Source organism: Priapulus caudatus, unplaced genomic scaffold, assembly GCF_000485595.1.
Source record: "Priapulus caudatus unplaced genomic scaffold, Priapulus_caudatus-5.0.1 Scaffold7, whole genome shotgun sequence".
In the NCBI taxonomy this organism is placed as follows: domain Eukaryota; kingdom Metazoa; phylum Priapulida; class Priapulimorpha; order Priapulimorphida; family Priapulidae; genus Priapulus; species Priapulus caudatus.
Genome location: NW_014577068.1, coordinates 698,757 through 715,416, shown reverse-complemented (window position 1 = coordinate 715,416; position 16,660 = coordinate 698,757). Strand labels below are relative to the sequence as shown.

Sequence of the window (16,660 nt, the reverse complement as noted above, 5' to 3'; positions counted from 1 at the left end):
GACTCGGACTCGGACTCGGACTCGGACTCGGACTCGGGGGGTGCGGACTCGGACTCGGACTCGGACTCGGGGGGTGCGGACTCGACTACAACACTGACACACACGCACGCACACACACCTGTTCTATATATGTGTGTATTAATCACTTGTAATTTCTTATATGCAGGTTGAAGCTAAACCGAACCAGCGCTGGACTAATGAGGAATTACTGCTGGCTGTACAAGGTACAATGCTAGTGCAACTGTAAATAGATCTACTCAATTATGACAGGTGCAAATGCACCGGCTTTGCTCTGTTCCTTTGTGCCATCACTGTTTAATAATATGCTCCGACGATTTCTGCCATGTTTCTATCTTCTCCTTTACCAGGCGTCAGGAGATACGGCAAGGATTTCCAGGCAATTGCCGAGACAATTGGTAACAAGAGTGCAGCACACATTCGCAGCTTCTTCATTAACCACCGGCGACGTTACAATCTTGATGAAGTTGTGAAGGAGTATGAGGCTGAATACGGACCCATGGAGAAGATGGGAGACGAGGAAGATGAGGACAAAGAAAAGGAAGATGACGAGAAAGAGAAGGAAGAGAAGGTATCACTGTTCTGTTGTGCATTCACAGAAAATACATGCTGAAACTATGAAATTATGAAAGGCTAGGTAAGAATGAAGTATTCTCAGGCATGTCTAACTAGTAATCTCCCGACTCTCGAGAAATGTTTAATAATCATACAGCACCTATAACTTAGCAGATTGTCTTTTTTTTCTTCGTGAACAACCAGCTTATGGTACATTGATTAAATGTGATTATAGGTTTAGACTTACATCTTTTTTTCGTTCAACAGATGGAAACTTCACAGGGTTCTGGCACTTCGAGTCCGGCCCCACATGCTAATGCAGCAGTCGTGGCTGCTACTGCTGCTGCTACTACTGCTGCTGCTGCTGCTACTACTGCTGCTGCTGCTACTGCTGCTGGTGGTGGCAGTGGTGGTGGTGCTGCTGGTAGTGGTGGTGGTGGTGGTAGTGGTGGTGGTGGTGGTACACCAGTAGCACCCCCTCCTCTGAAGCACACCCAGCCAGGAGTGCTACGAGGCCCCCCACCACTGCAGCAACAACCCTATCATCACCAATATCAAAGGTACCCATATATCAAACCAAAAATGTTGAAATGAAGAAAGTAGAATGGTAGTAGTAAGAAGTAGAAAAGTAGGAATGTAGATACAATAGTTGTAACGTATTGCAGACTAATATTAACAGATAACTTAATAGAGAAGGTAATGTTTCTTAAGTTGGGTTTGTGTATATCACATAACAATTTTACTGACTTGCACCCTTTGCTGCACAGCAATGATATTTAGACATTAGATGTGCAATAAATTCCGTTTAGAAGTAGATGCATTGATGTTTTCCAATCAACCTGACAGTAACAATGTTCACTCTAACTTGTTGGCTTTTGTTTTCTAGGCTTCTTCCACCAAGACCAGGACTTCTGCATATGCCACCACCCTTGGTGAGACCGAATGGAGCCCCTGCACCAGCGCACACAACTAAAGCCCCTCAGCAATAACCTTGTAGAGGTCAAGTAACTTCTCAACTCCTGTCCACTCACCCCTTTGTTTTTTGTTTGTTTTTTTGGTTTCATTTACTACTTTTACCGGATTATTTATGTTACGCTAAAACGCTGAAATCTTGAAAGCAGCTACAGATATTGTGTGCAAAGTACCTATGAAGGCGATGTATCAGATATAGTTTTTATTTAATAAGCTTAAAAACTAGGAAAAATCTATCTAAAACGTATTACCCTTGTACATGAGCTGAATCCAGTACGGTATAACAAATTGTATTCAGCTCTTTTCACATGGATATCTGTTGTTCTTCTTAAAGCTTTGAACAAAATTTGTGCAAGATTGCCCAATTATATATGAACCATTGAGTTGGTGGGCTCAGTAGTTCAGCAGACCTTGCATGGTTGCTCTCAACACCGAAAGCTACAAACAAAATTTAAATATTGGTAGGCACAAAATAGAACACTGGAAGTAACAAAAGCAGTGATTAATGGACACAGGTTAGGGGTAAATAGTGCCACTGGAGTTTTTATTGCTTATCGATTTAAATGTGTATTTTGCTGTCTTCATTCACTGAGGAGGGGTAGAGAGGAGTGGGCATATTTAACATTTAAAATATTGTAAATATTATGTTGAACATACGTCAAGAGTGATGTAGTGTTTTATTTTTCTTCTTAAGACTCATCACAATTATGGTGATTTGTACCAGAATCGTGACGCTATTCTAGAATTTTCCGTCTGCGATGTAACTGGCCAATAGCGGAAACACCGTTTTGTTAAGAGCAAGTATCAATAGGCAGTAGAAATGGTGTGCAGTACCAGCATGAACTGTACATCCCAGAACACGTATCAGGAGTTATGAGAATACATGTATTCTGTAGCCATTTTATTGGTGATTGTTGATTCACTTAACATTGTTCCTAGCTATATGTATCATTATGTTTGCATTAGAGCAGTGTGTTATGTGATGAGGATTTTCTGGGGAAACGTTTTTTGTGATGTGCTAGTGTATCCGACAAACTGGTTGTTCAGTACTACTGGTTTACTGATATTATATGTGTGTGCGTGTGTACGTTAATAATTTAACGTTCATTTTCTACTATTCACTATTAGAAAAACACAAAACTAATTTCTGGTTCAACAGATGATAACAAACTGTGTAGCTTGCTACTGCGTTTTTACACTTTACTTAATAAATTCTAGAAGTGAGAATAAATATCGGGTCTTCGAGTGAATAAATTAGAGGTGATGTAACATTTTCTTTAATATTTAATATCGTTTTTTTATTTGTAAATAATAATATAATAAGCACAATACAAAAACCATAAGTTGGGGGAAAGTATTAGCAGGCATTGCAGTGGTTTCAGAACGGCATGCCAGGTTAAGCACCAGCATAGGCTCGTACAGCATGATACAGAAAGGACGGTTCTCAGCAGAAAACTGGTGCACTAAAGCGAGTATTACTAAAGGCTGACACGCGACTACTGGAAGTAGATGCGTGTGCAGCTCTCGATAAGCACCATCACAACCGCAAAACCACTGGCAAAACTGCCCCTTGTGAATCACGAGACTTCTCTAAACAACGCCAAAAAACGGAGAGAACGACAAATAATTCACGGGGATGCTGCGTGGCATCTCCACGAGTGCCATTATTTAGAGTAAACAAACACGATAGAGAACATTATTCGACAAGCAATGAAGAATTTTTTTAAATCAAGAGAACCATCATGACCAAAAAAATAGGCAGAAATAAATGTGACGATCTAGTCTACAATTGCGCAGATGCTGATTATGAGTGTGGATAGTAGTATTATGGCTGCGGAGTATCGCTTTACCGAGGCGCACATGCCATCAATCACGAATAGTGATTAAATCTCGTAAAACGTCCGAACACCTAGATGGAATCAACATATAATATAGCGATTCTTCATTTTCTCGAAGTTATTATTTCTCCGCGCGATCTCGTTTAATCTAACGGTGCCTAAATGTAAACATGATATCAATAATAGTTAGCATCTCTGAATAGTCCCTTCACAGATGAGCTTCCCTAGCTTCATATCGTTTTACTCACATAGTAAACAAGCCGTGGATGCAAGAGGAACTACGACAGAAACTAAAATCAAGCACTCCGTCAGGGGATCTCTAAACTACACGCCCCCTATAATACGGGTGAAAAAACACCAGACAGCTTCGTATATCAGAATAAATGGTTATACAAACACTTAAAAAGGCTGCGTTCAAATTGGACTAGTTGTTCAAAAGCGTGCCAGGCAAGGCTTCTTCAAATCACAGGCTTAGTATGTACATAGTGTCGTGTTACACTCACAATTGACGCATGCTGTTCCACTTATTCAACCACATGGTATACATTCCCTCTCCGTCACTCTACGATTTCCCCATTTCATCTCTATTGAATATCGACGCGACTACAAATAGTTCCTGCGTGCCATATGCTACTGAAGCCATTGATTTTGATGGACTGTCAAGCAAGCCTTTGCATAGAACACTAAATACATATTACCTATATAACCAATGCAATTGTATAAATGCCAATTTGTAATACTAGAGTGTAACACCTGTATGCTGCAACTATGTTACAACTATAATCACAACTAAACAGGGCCACATGGAGTTCTTTAGAACACAGGCCCTTTACAACACAGATCAAAGCAAGAGAAGACAATTTGCTGTTCTCTGGCCGTACATAAAGCATACAAGCTGCCATATCTAGTGTACAGAACACCAACGTTTCGAGAATTCTAGAGAAATCAGCAAGCTCATGGCCAATCAAGCACTAAATGCTAGAGCTGCTAGTACAAAACTACCAAATGAAGTCGCTGGCGTGTTCAAATCATGTTTTTGAGGACATCTCGAAAATTCCACTCACAACCGTGCGGGGCTTTTCATTAATTTTTTTTGTAAATTAAATGCATACATCTGGTATGCTCCACTTCCATTTTCAGGAGGAAGTTCAAATGCAATCTGATCAATGAAATAAACGTGCTCTCCGGCTGTTGTTTACCGGTATGATTTGTACCAGCGTGCAGTCAACACGTGAATGTGCTGCCGGCACTGTAGTTACACTCCGACTAGATAATAAAACATTTGGTCAAAGCGAAGTCTGGTCAGATATCGTGATTATCACACACACACACTTCACTACAATGTTTGCGCTAGCAAACAGGCGAGTGGAACTGGATTTCTATACATCTGTTCCTTCCTCGTACATCCGATAGATACTCCGTAAAATGCTCTGTCAAAGCTGCGTCTGACGAAAAGCACAACTATGTTTAGTGAGGAAGAAGCAACGCGGGGAAACCACGAGATGCCTTCGCGTCGTCGCACTTTGGTACATCGGACTGTGTAAAGTAACAAACAAACAAAGCTAAACACTACAAATTAACTTAGCGCGCGCAAATGTTACGCAACCCGGAGTGTCGCTGTTCTATTTTCTCACTGCCGAGGGAGAGAGATTGCGTTAGCTGTCAAGCTCGCACCTATTTCTTCAACGTGAAAAAGCTACGTTTCTTCGGCTCCTCTTTCTTCTCGCTGCCTATCGGCAGGGTCTGGGCTCGGCTCGGGCTCGTCGGTGTGCCCGCGATCTCACGCGCCGAGTTTATCGTCCGAATCCAGAAGTCCATCTCACTGTCGTCCTTCGCTTGGAATAAATATATGCTGCCGTCGGACAATCTGGAGAAGTATTATGTAGAATTGTGAGAGTGTATAAGAAATATATTATGTAGAATTGCAAGAATGAATAAGACATGTATTATGTAGAATTGTAAGAATGTATAAGACATGTATTATGTAGAATTGCAAGAATGTATAAGACATGTATTACGACATTCAGACTAATATATCATGTAAATATCATGTAGATGGACAGATCGCACGCGCAATTTGCTATGGATAAACAAACACCAAACGTAGATGTTACTATTAAATTCTCTTCTCCTTTTCTTATTTCATCCTTGATTTCCATCAGAGCTGGAACGAAACAATCTGATTCCCTGCCTTGACAGACTAACAGTGTTTTCGACACAGTGTATACATACGAAGTAAGAGATAGGAAATGTACTTACTTGAGTCTATAGACATGCTTCTTCTTTATATAGTCACTAGCTACCTCTGCCTCTCCACCCCTCAGGTCTAACGGGCCATCTCGGGGCACAGCACCCTCCTGTAAAAATAACCAAACAACCATGTGTGATACAACGTCAACACAGCAGTGGTTAGTCAGGAATGAAATGAACACACGCACGCACGCACGCACGAACACATACAGGCAGGCACCTACCTATATAATGGATACACAAACAAACCCATGTAGGCACTCAGGTTCACGCACACACATAGGGCCTTCAGCTCACGCACCCACCCACCCACAGAGGCACTAAGTAAACGCACGTGAGCACACATGGATGCACACAAATTTATAAAAGAGAACAGTACAAATGAAAGCAGATAGGCTCACTTGTTTAGCATGCTTCTGGTCTTTGAAGAATGATAGCCTAGGTCCTCTCAGCACCGTGAAAAGTTTTTCCCATGATCTGAAAGCAATGTCAGTTTAGTAATGCTCTCAAACAAGTTAGCAAAAAACCCTCTGTGCAAATCGGTGCAGCACTTCTTTCATGTTAGCTTTCGTGTTTGCTTCGTGACATAATGCAAGGTTTTGCTGCATGTATTTTTGCCTTCGTTTTTACTGCGTAAACAACATTCTGGTGAACCAGTCCCAGCTCGGAAGCTCCTGAATTTAAGCTATACAGATATGGTACACCAACCTTTTGGTCGATTCTCCTGATTTATCGATCTCTAATAATTATTACATCGCCTATATAATAAGCAGCTGGCTATACATAACACTGATGAATACATTTATTGAGAGAATCAATACACAAATGAACAATTCAGTGGGCTCTCCGAAGCTGATAATATTCAATGAGGGTTTTTTATTTCAGGTACATGATCTATACTCCCTCTCCAAGACTAATATATTCCTACTCTGTGATTTCATATAGACCTCGATTGAGAATCATACAGCTAGACTGTCGACTATAGAAGACATAGTCGATATAGTAGACTATAGAACTGTCTCTACACGCGTGATAAAGTAGATTATGTATGGCTGTATTTGCTCAATATACAGCTGATGCAAACCAACTTGACTGACACTGCCATGATGATGGTTAAAGCTGTGGACACACTACGCGATTTTTCATGCGATCGAGCCGGCCGGCTCAGTCGGGCGACTCTGTGGACACACTACGCGACTAAGTCGGGCGACTCTGTGGATTTTCAGCACGCTGATTGGCTGATGAATTGTACAATCGGCCGGCTCAATCGCAGACCCGGGCACACTAGGCGATTGCAGCCGGCCGGCTCAAATAATTATCAAACATGTTTGAATCGGGCGACTCGGCCGGCCGACTCGAAAATCGACCGCGACTCACTGGACACACTACGCGATTTTTCATGCAATCGAGCCGGCCGGCTCGGTCGGCCGGCTCGATCGCATGAAAAATCGCCTAGTGTGTCCACCCCTTAAGTTGGTAGTTTCGCTCACCTGGACGTTGCCTTCTTGCCGCCAGCTGTCAAGTCATGCTTGCGCACCAGCATGCTCTCCATGTGCGCATCTCCACTCTCTGCCTCTGCAGCACCTAATAAAAGCACACGGGTATACGCCCTGTCACACAGCGCACAAAGGACACCATGATGTACGCGCATGCGATCAAGACCTAATAATACATTATTATAGATATTATTAACTCTTGATGTGATCCCAGGTGATACGGGACTGAGGAGGAATGAGCTTACATAAGGAGAAGTACGAAACAGTGATAGTGGAGGGGAGTATTCACAGGTTGGGGATAGGTGTGCCACTCCGCAAGGATTACAGCTACTGTCATGAACTTATTACGATCCCTCCTGCCACGATAAACCTACCTCGTGGTGAAGACTGCTGCTTAGGTATGTAAGAGCCAGTATCTGATGCTGCCCTAGGTGAGCTGTCTTGTCTCAATTCCCAAACTACTGTGCAAAGAACATGCCCACACAACTAACACAGAGTGTTCACATACAGGTTGCACACAGTCATATACTAGTGGAAAGTGCAAAACTTGCAAAACTACGCTACCATGTAGATGAACAAGTATTAAAATCAGTACACACGAAAAAAATGTTGACAGTGCCATTGACAACAGCTCGAAAATAGTGCTTTAGAATAACATGCGATTTTTGCCATCAATTGGAAGATCAGAAGCAAACAGTTTCTATCACATTCCCTAGAAAATACAGGTAAGATAACCTGAGAATGTAAATCACAACACAAATATAAAAGGGTGCTACAAATGAAGGTAATGCAAAAGCAATTATCTCTCAAAAAACCTTGCAGAAACATTAATTCCCCAACTAGCATTCCCATTATTTCACATAAATGTTTTTCACCACTATTTCATTTTTCGCCGCTACCATTAGGGGTGGAACAATACAAGTAACTTACGATACGATTCGTATCATGATACACCTTTCACGACCAAGCAGCGCTGATTTTTTCAATTTACATCACAATTTTGCAAAACTTTCAGACAGCTTTTGCTTTGTTCTAACCCCTCTACTTTCGTATACAGGATAACCAACGTGCACCCAAACAGTTGACATAGCGATTGCTAGCGCGACAATCTCAGCGAAAATATCCACGACATTTATTTTAGCGCTTAAAATATAACTGCAATTAAATTGGAAATTGTGTCGAGTTACTTTTGTTTTTAAATGAAACTACTCTACTTAATGATGTTGATTTTATTCACCGGAGTATCGATATGGTTATCACGAATGATCAAACATATCGGTGGGCGTATCATCAAGGCTTGTAACGTGATACATCCATATATTAATTAATCGTTCCCCCCCTAACTAGTATTGATACTAAGCCTTTTTGTGGCAAAATTGCATCAGGTGTTCCCAAGAAAGTCATTTACAATTATCAAAATAGTGGCAAGTTTATGAAATTTTAAAATATTACGATTTTGATAAATATTTCCACTGTTTTAACGAGTCACAAAGTTACCACAGACGTATGTTATTACTAATGCCTACCAGTAATTGCCTAAAATATTCTGCAACGTTCAAGAGATAATCACTTCAATTTGTTAAAATACCTACTGATAATAGTCTTTAAAGTTTAAAAACTACTATCAGTCAGTATGCCATAATGCCAGCATGCCAAGAGAGGAAGAGATGGAGGCACATGCAGAGCGACAGTAACCTAATTGTCTATCATGCAAAAAAGTAACGCACCCACCACTTCTACATACGCAGATGTCCCAACGACCTATTACAATGCGTGCAACTGTGACCAGGGAAAGAAACATGCATACCTGATAAAGAAACCTGCCACCGATAGCATTACAGTTAAGGTATTCATATTGAAGCGGCTGAACCTGCCTCTTACCGCATGGCACCAGCAAAAGCATCCATATTGCCGCAGCTGAACCTGCCTCTTGCCCCATGGCACCAGCAAAGGTATTCATATTGCACCAGCTGAACCTGCCTCTTGCCCCATGTCACCAGCAAAGGTATTCATATTGAAGCAGCTGAACCTGCCTCTTACCGCATGGCACCAGCAAAAGTATCCATATTGCCGCAGCTGAACCTGCCTCTTGCCCCATGGCACCAGCAACGGTATTCATATTGCACCAGCTGAACCTGCCTCTTGCCCCATGGCACCAGCAAAGGTATTCATATTGCCCCAGCTGAACCTGCCTCTTGCCCCATGGCACCAGCAAAGGTATTCATATTGCACCAGCTGAACCTGCCTCTTGCCCCATGGCACCAGCAAAGGTATTCATATTGCACCAGCTGAACCTGCCTCTTGCCGCATCATGGCACCAGTAGAGAGCTTGATAGCGGCACCTACCTTGAGGTGACGGTGGCCCCTCCGCTGGTACAGCTGCTGTCCCACTGTCACCGGATGCACGAGTTGACTCGGTCTTCCTCACGGCTGCCTCAGCTGCCTCCCTGTGTGAAGAGACACGCATAGATTTGTAATGATCATAATGTCTCTGCCTCATGCAGCATGTTGAATGCCAGCGTTTTTTCCAAGTATTCTTGTATGGTTCTGAGTATGTTTAATGGCAGAGGCAACATGGTCTGCCATTTTGAAGCACCAGGTTAGCAATGGATTTTACACATTTTCCCCCTTCATAAATCTTTCAGTATGTGAAACCCCACCCATGTAAGCAGGCACACACGCACGCAGCACTTACGCATGCTAGCCCGTACACACACGCGTATAGTGACGAATGGATGTAAGCATGCACACCCACCTTTCTTTTCTTTCTTGTTCCAACTGCTCCTCTATTTGTCTCTGCTGGGCTCGGTTTCTCTCCTCCTCCTCTTCTTGTCTTCTTCTAAGCTCCTTTAACTCGTACTGTAAAACCATAACATAACATGAGCAGAATGACTAGATGTTTAACCAGGCAGTAATATACAAGCATTATCACAACTGATGACTAAATTAGTAAGAATTGTGAATATACACTATTAACATTAATTCCATTTCATCAACAAAAAAACATAAGAAAAAAAAAAGGGAAAAAAAACAACAAATCATAATGGTATAATAGGTTATATCATTTCATATCATATATATAAAATCATATCTTATCACGTCATTATCTAATTTTATTAATATTATCACATTATTATATATAATATACATTATAAACTGTATATATACATTAATTATATACTATAGTAGATATACGCCGCGTTTTCACTGCAATCGGCCGATGAGTTGATGACTTATATATATATATATATATATATAGATAGATAGATAGATAGATAGATAGATACACAGGCAATATTAGGAAGACACAATAGCTTGTTATGTTCATTCTCTTGGTAAAATTACTTCCACATGAACTGGAGCATCATATATTTATACGGATCTTCATGTAAGTTATATATATATCATATTTCTCATGCCTAAAGAGGAGGGAGATGACGGGTTAACCTTGAAGTAGTTACATGTTAATACAATGACAAACAACACACAGAGAAAGACAAACAGGATATTAAGTAATTTGTATGGTTTTATCAGAGTATAGCATTACCATGCTAATCACAAACAGTGATGTATGGGTAATGCAGTTAATAAATCCACGCTACTTATTTATTTATATGAAGATCAACGCAATTTTATTTGGCAATCATTGATTGCTAAATACATTGTCCCCCCCCCACTTCTTTGGCACGCATCTTCTCCTTCACTGTGGCAGCTAGCAATCTTAATTTTGCAGGAGGAATATGACATTCTCAAGAAGAAGTGAAGTCTGCACTGTGAGGTCAATGGGCAAGCAACGAGCGGCGCGAGACACACCGAAACCAAAACCAAAACCACATTGTGTAGTTGCGCTCTTAGCATTATAATATACATTATAAACTCTATATATACATTAATTATATACTATAGTAGATATACGCCGCGTTTTCACTGCAATCGGCCGATGAGTTGATGACGTCAGCAGCTACGTGTATGACACACCTACTGCTATGGACTGCTTGCTACCGCACAGACAGTGCTGAGAATCCAACAGCTGCTGGAATTGCCCAGTATTCGGTCTTGCAGCGAATACAGGCGTCTAGTTACTTACTGAATTGCTCCTCTAAAGTATCGTATTATATTCAACCGAGGTGTGAAGATGTGGCCAGTTCAATAAAGAATCCGTATTGATTAAACTTCTTGCCATTGCACTATAATGCAATATAGGGGTGTAAAAACAATAAAAAATCACACACAACACACAGAGACACACATGCGCGCACGCACGCACGCACGCACGCACACACACACACACACACATACACGCACACACGCACGCACCCAGACACGCCCGCACGCACCCAGGCACGCCCGATACACACACACACACACGCACGCACGCACGCACGCACGCACGCACGCACGCACGCACACACACACACACACATGTTAGTTCAACAGCATTGCACTCTTTCATGCAACAATTAATATTCTGATGCTGTCAAACAAGGGCAACAAGACAGCAATAATGACATGTCCTGCTATGCAGCAGGAGTTCTATGTTATTGCGAGTAAGTCACTATCGCCATGAGAATCATCATGCGACCGACGAAAACCATAATCTGAGCAAATTGCTAGGAGGGAGGTGCAAAACTTCATGACCCAACTAAGTACTGACAAGGAAGTTTCACAAAACAAGCCACATGTAGGATATGAATACGCGGAAGGGGTAAAACTTTGTCCTAAAGTTAATTACATTAATTTCATGTTAATTTACATTCAATATCATTTTATTTTGCTCATCAATCTAGAGAAGGTTAGTTGGCCCCACACAGGCTACGACCCTGACAATTAGGCCGAACACGACATATGTTGGAATCTTGTTCACACGCCTCACGCTGGTTATCACGAATGCTGATGCATTGTTAGCTTCATGCACTCATGCCTGCAGGCACGCATTACCCCTGAATATTCAGATTCCATCCGGCTTAATCGCACCGTTTCTTTGTGAATGCGCTTGTGTTGATCCCTGAGCTCCATCTATTGTCGCAATGCAACACGTTACAGCAGGTATCGGCACGCGCACACCAACACACCCAGCCCCAACCTCCACCATCAACGACAGAACGACAAGTTGGGTGGATGATGAAAAAACGTTTAGAAGAAATACTTATAGAAATAATAATATTCAATGTCATTTTAATCTACGTTAAGAGAAGACGTAAAAGAATAAACTTCAAGAAGAGAAATAAGAGAAAAGAAGCGGAAAAACCGTGAACTGACACCAAACTGATGATTTTGTAATGCACAAAAAAATTGAGTAAAAGATTTATTGAAGCAAAGATTGAAATTTTACAGAAACAAATTAAAGACCGAGATCACAATCAAAAGCGTATACCTTGCAATAAACCCTCGGATGATGATAGAATCACCGCACACTTTAATGCATCGAATTAATGTGGAGAAAAATAAGGCTGAATTCTTGTCCGTGCTTACCGTTGTGAGTCGCGCGAGAGCCGTAAATCTGTCCTCCTGAGCAATCGCCGACTTCTCGAATGCTTCATGTTTCTTTATGAGTATTTCGACCTCATCCAAAGATCTCTGAAGAAAGGCAGCACAGCATCAGCACCAGACAATTAACGTGCGACCTATAGGCTAGCTCAATCAACAAATCAAAGCAACAGCTCTGTAGGGCTGCAACATTTTTGACTACGCAAACATAATTCGCTTAATTAAATATAAAATAAAAATAATAATAACTTAATTCCGTCCTAACCCACAGATGGAGCTGTAACAGGGAGAGCTCACTTACACCCATTTCTTCGCTTCCTAAGTATGGTTCCATAGAGAAAAGCCACGATTCTGCAACGGCTGCATCACGTGCAAACTGGAAGACCTCGAGAACTGAAACGATAGACACATTCATTCACATATCATCACAAACATGAAGATTATCAGCCTCTAAAAATGTTACCAGGTCCAATGCATGCATGTCACATATCAACCCAAACATAAAAATTATTAGCCTCTGAAAAGCTACCAATGCATGCATTTGTGCTATTTACTGTACTGTGATGAATAATTTGGAATAACAAACACTCACCTAGCTGCAGATGTTCCCAACGATGTTCCCACTGTTCCATCATCCGCGTTCTCTGGTTGGTTAATCCCAGGAGTTTATCCCTAATCTGTAACACGGAACGTACTTCAATGGCATTTCTACGCAATGTCTAATTTGTATCAGTTAAAACTGTGAAATCCTTCACTCTCGTCCCCCCCCCCCCACACACTTCCCTGTCTGCACTCTCCCACCCGTTCTTTCCCGCCCGCTCTCCAACGCTCACTCTCCCCCCGCCCGCTCTCGCCCCGCCCGATCTTGGCCCGCCCGTTTTCCCCTGCCCGCTCTCCCCCTGCCCGCTCTCCCCTGCCCGCTCTCCACCGCCCGCTCTCCCCTGCCCGCTCTCCCCTGCCCGCTCTCCCCCTGCCCGCTCTCCCCTGCCCGCTCTCCACCGCCCGCTCTCCCCTGCCCGCTCTCCCCCTGCCGGCTCTCCCCCGCCCGCTCTCCCCCTGCCCGCTCTCCCCCTGCCGGCTCTCCCCCTGCCAGCTCTCCCCCTGCCGGCTCTCCCCCTGCCAGCTCTCCCCCTGCCGGGCCTCACCTCGTCGGATGCGTAGTGTCGTCGCGACAGCAGCGTCTGTCCGAGCGCGACGCACACGTCGACGTTCTCCTCGCGCGCGTCGATCTCGTTCTTCAGGCTCTGGTGGTTGTTCATGAGCAGCTCGACCCCGGAGACGTCGCGAGGCTTCTCCTGCGTGTTCATGTGCGTCACGATCTCCTCCATCCACAGCATCAGGTCGCGCACCATCATGAAGAACTTCAGCAGGTCGCCTGCGTGAGCGTGCAAGCGCGGTCAGCCGGTCAGTACATCACGCTCTACGATTTGCTATGCACGACACCCAGTGGCATCGCTAGACGTCGACTAGAAAAATCTATTTATTTTTTATATTTATATAATTTCAAGTAGAGAAATATATTTATTTTTTATACATAGATAATTTACATTTTATAATTTAGATTTATTCTCTCAAAATGTGTGTGTTTGCATGTACGATCAAGCCGGTCAGTACCAACGCTACGATTTACTTATTAGGTTGATTGAAACCCAGCGACATTGCTAGACATCCAACTAGAGAGATCTTTTTTTAGTTTTTTTATTAGATAATTTTATTTGTTATAATTTAGATTTATTCTCTCTTAATGTGTGTGTTTGCATGTACAATCGAGTACACGAAACTATAAAAGAAGCTCAAACGATATTTGAAGCTTAGAACAAATTTGAAGCGTAGATGACACGTACTTGTATCCACCAGTTTGTTTCTGCGGGCGTCGACGGTGGACTGTAGATTGCGCCACGCGTTGACAACCTCGGTCTCACGGTTCTGTATCTCGCGCGCCTTGTCTCCTGCGTACACGGCCTGCAGCTTGTTGGACTTCTCCTGCACAGCTTGCACCTGTCACACAGACACACAGACACAACCATATCATCAAGGATCAAGGTAGTTATCATTTGATATCATAAGGAGTGTATAATATATGGATAATATAAAGTGTATAATATATATTTCTATCTTATACACTCCTGATATCATGCACGCAGCTCTACACATTGATGAGAACTTAATTGGTATAAGTGCTAGATAAACAGACACATTACTGTTGGTGTAGGGTGCACAGCTCAAATAAGTAAACAGATGGTAAAAGACGATGACGTAAAGTTCATCACAGAGACTGCAGAACCATATCATGCACGCAGCTTTACATCTTGATGACGACTTGCCAGATAAACGCACACTTTACTGTTGGTGTAGGGTGGCACGGCACAAATATCAAATCAGTATAAACAGATGGTAAAAGATGATGACGTACTGTTCATCACAGAGGGATATCTGTCAATTACGAACTTGACATTACTAATTACGAGACACCGACACGTTTCTGCTGATACGATAGCTTGGTCTGACAAGGACACATTTTTTGTCCACGAAAAATCTTTCCACGACTAAGCGATTCAGGTACATTCGTGATGAAACGAACTGTGGTTAATTATTGAGCTTGGTAACGTATGCACTCACGTGTCCCGCTAGGGTGGTCAGGTCCTGCTCAAAGTTAGCATGCTTGCGCTGCAGGGCTGACACGCTTCCTGTGTCACGACCGAGCTCCTCGGACATCGAGTTCTGCTTCTCCTACAAGACAATACCTTCAACCATCAGCACACACTTACAAACGACATTGCTCATCGTACAACATAGTGCTTACTGCCCTGTGTCACAGAACATAGGTTTGAATACAGAGAATCACGTAATCACATTATACATATACCGATGCATTATGAGTTGCATACAGCCAGTCTTAACAAATTGTCACCATGGTTACAAGCAACATCTGGTAGGGAAAGCTACAGCTAATCCAAAGAAACTCGAGCGGAGCTAATTTGGAACTTTCTCCTCTTTTTTTCAAACGCCTATAGAATACAAGCATGATAAATACATACTACAGGTTTTGGTGTCATTAGTCTGTACTTACTAACCCCTACTTCACGCCAAAACCCTAACCCTAACCCCAATCTACGAGCAAACAAACCAGGACAAAGAAGCATTACACCCGGAAATTCCCTGCGGTTGCTAAAAGCTGACGACCAGTCGCAAGAATCTGCTTGCTAGACTCGCATAACATATGGCTTCATGGAACATGCTCTGAGGCACTGCTCACACGCGAATCAACGAGCCAACGTTGTCTTAACATCGCATAAGTGTGACAGCTAAACATATGGATGCTGCCAGGTGACTTGCACATGCTGATGATGAAGCTGAAAGCTAGAGTCTATGAAATGTAAAGCGAGAGAAGTTCGAACGTTTACTAATAACAAGTGTAATCGCACGCTTTCATAATTATATGATTATCATACGACTGAAGTGGCACAACGTACGGATTCTAATCATCATCCATGACATACAGTATAAACCCACGTATAAGAACCTAGTGATTAAGAACCTGTTAGGCTAAGATTTTCCATTTAGACCCCCTTGACATAAGAACCTGTTGTAGCCTAAAACTTGAAACAGGTTCAAACAAATTCAGTTAACACTTTAAAATTCATAAATCAACTAAAACAAGTTCTTGGTGGTCTATATACCTCTATTAGGTATAAAGGGCATAAAAAGAAATAAGAACGTAGAATAGGGGTTGTATTTGTCTAGATTGCAGTCATTTAGACATAATTATATGAATATTTTGTATAAACATGGACCGCACCAATATTCTACCAGCCACAATCACCTTATTTTCTCAAGAAAATATGAACCTATTTAAGAACCTAAATAGCCTAATTTCCCAGTACACACCAATTATATAAGAACCTTTTTAGGCTAACCTGGAACAAGAGCCGCAGAGCGTCTGGGCTCATCTGGGGTCTGTTGCTACGGTTATGAACGTACAATTTCAGTCGTGCGTAGTGACACATTTGTTAGGCGCAGATATGCAGATACGCAGTTGCGTAC

At 42.3% G+C, this 16,660-nt stretch overlaps 2 protein-coding genes across 3 annotated transcripts in view; one reads left to right on the top strand and one right to left on the bottom strand.

Annotated features, from left to right (window-relative positions):
- The window catches only part of LOC106805911 (REST corepressor 3-like), a 10,705-nt gene extending 7,886 nt beyond the window's left edge, over nucleotides 1-2,819 (top strand). For both annotated transcript variants that reach the window (XM_014807693.1, XM_014807685.1), the window contains exons 10-13: nucleotides 167-224; nucleotides 369-589; nucleotides 841-1,133; nucleotides 1,460-2,819. In XM_014807693.1, the coding sequence (XP_014663179.1) occupies nucleotides 167-224; nucleotides 369-589; nucleotides 841-1,133; nucleotides 1,460-1,562 (675 nt within the window). In that variant the 3' untranslated portion in view covers nucleotides 1,563-2,819. The remainder of the gene's footprint in view (nucleotides 1-166; nucleotides 225-368; nucleotides 590-840; nucleotides 1,134-1,459) is intronic.
- A 2-nt stretch (nucleotides 2,820-2,821) lies between these two features.
- LOC106805689 (spectrin beta chain-like) overlaps nucleotides 2,822-16,660 on the bottom strand; it is a 21,131-nt gene continuing 7,292 nt past the window's right edge. The window contains exons 4-16 of the mRNA XM_014807386.1: nucleotides 15,236-15,346; nucleotides 14,461-14,614; nucleotides 13,762-13,991; nucleotides 13,209-13,293; nucleotides 12,918-13,009; nucleotides 12,602-12,706; nucleotides 12,068-12,145; nucleotides 9,885-9,988; nucleotides 9,476-9,576; nucleotides 7,124-7,217; nucleotides 6,035-6,110; nucleotides 5,643-5,740; nucleotides 2,822-5,250 (exon numbers count right to left, since the gene is read on the bottom strand). Coding sequence (XP_014662872.1) covers nucleotides 5,058-5,250; nucleotides 5,643-5,740; nucleotides 6,035-6,110; nucleotides 7,124-7,217; nucleotides 9,476-9,576; nucleotides 9,885-9,988; nucleotides 12,068-12,145; nucleotides 12,602-12,706; nucleotides 12,918-13,009; nucleotides 13,209-13,293; nucleotides 13,762-13,991; nucleotides 14,461-14,614; nucleotides 15,236-15,346 — 1,521 coding nt within the window. The 3' untranslated portion in view covers nucleotides 2,822-5,057. The remainder of the gene's footprint in view (nucleotides 5,251-5,642; nucleotides 5,741-6,034; nucleotides 6,111-7,123; nucleotides 7,218-9,475; nucleotides 9,577-9,884; nucleotides 9,989-12,067; nucleotides 12,146-12,601; nucleotides 12,707-12,917; nucleotides 13,010-13,208; nucleotides 13,294-13,761; nucleotides 13,992-14,460; nucleotides 14,615-15,235; nucleotides 15,347-16,660) is intronic.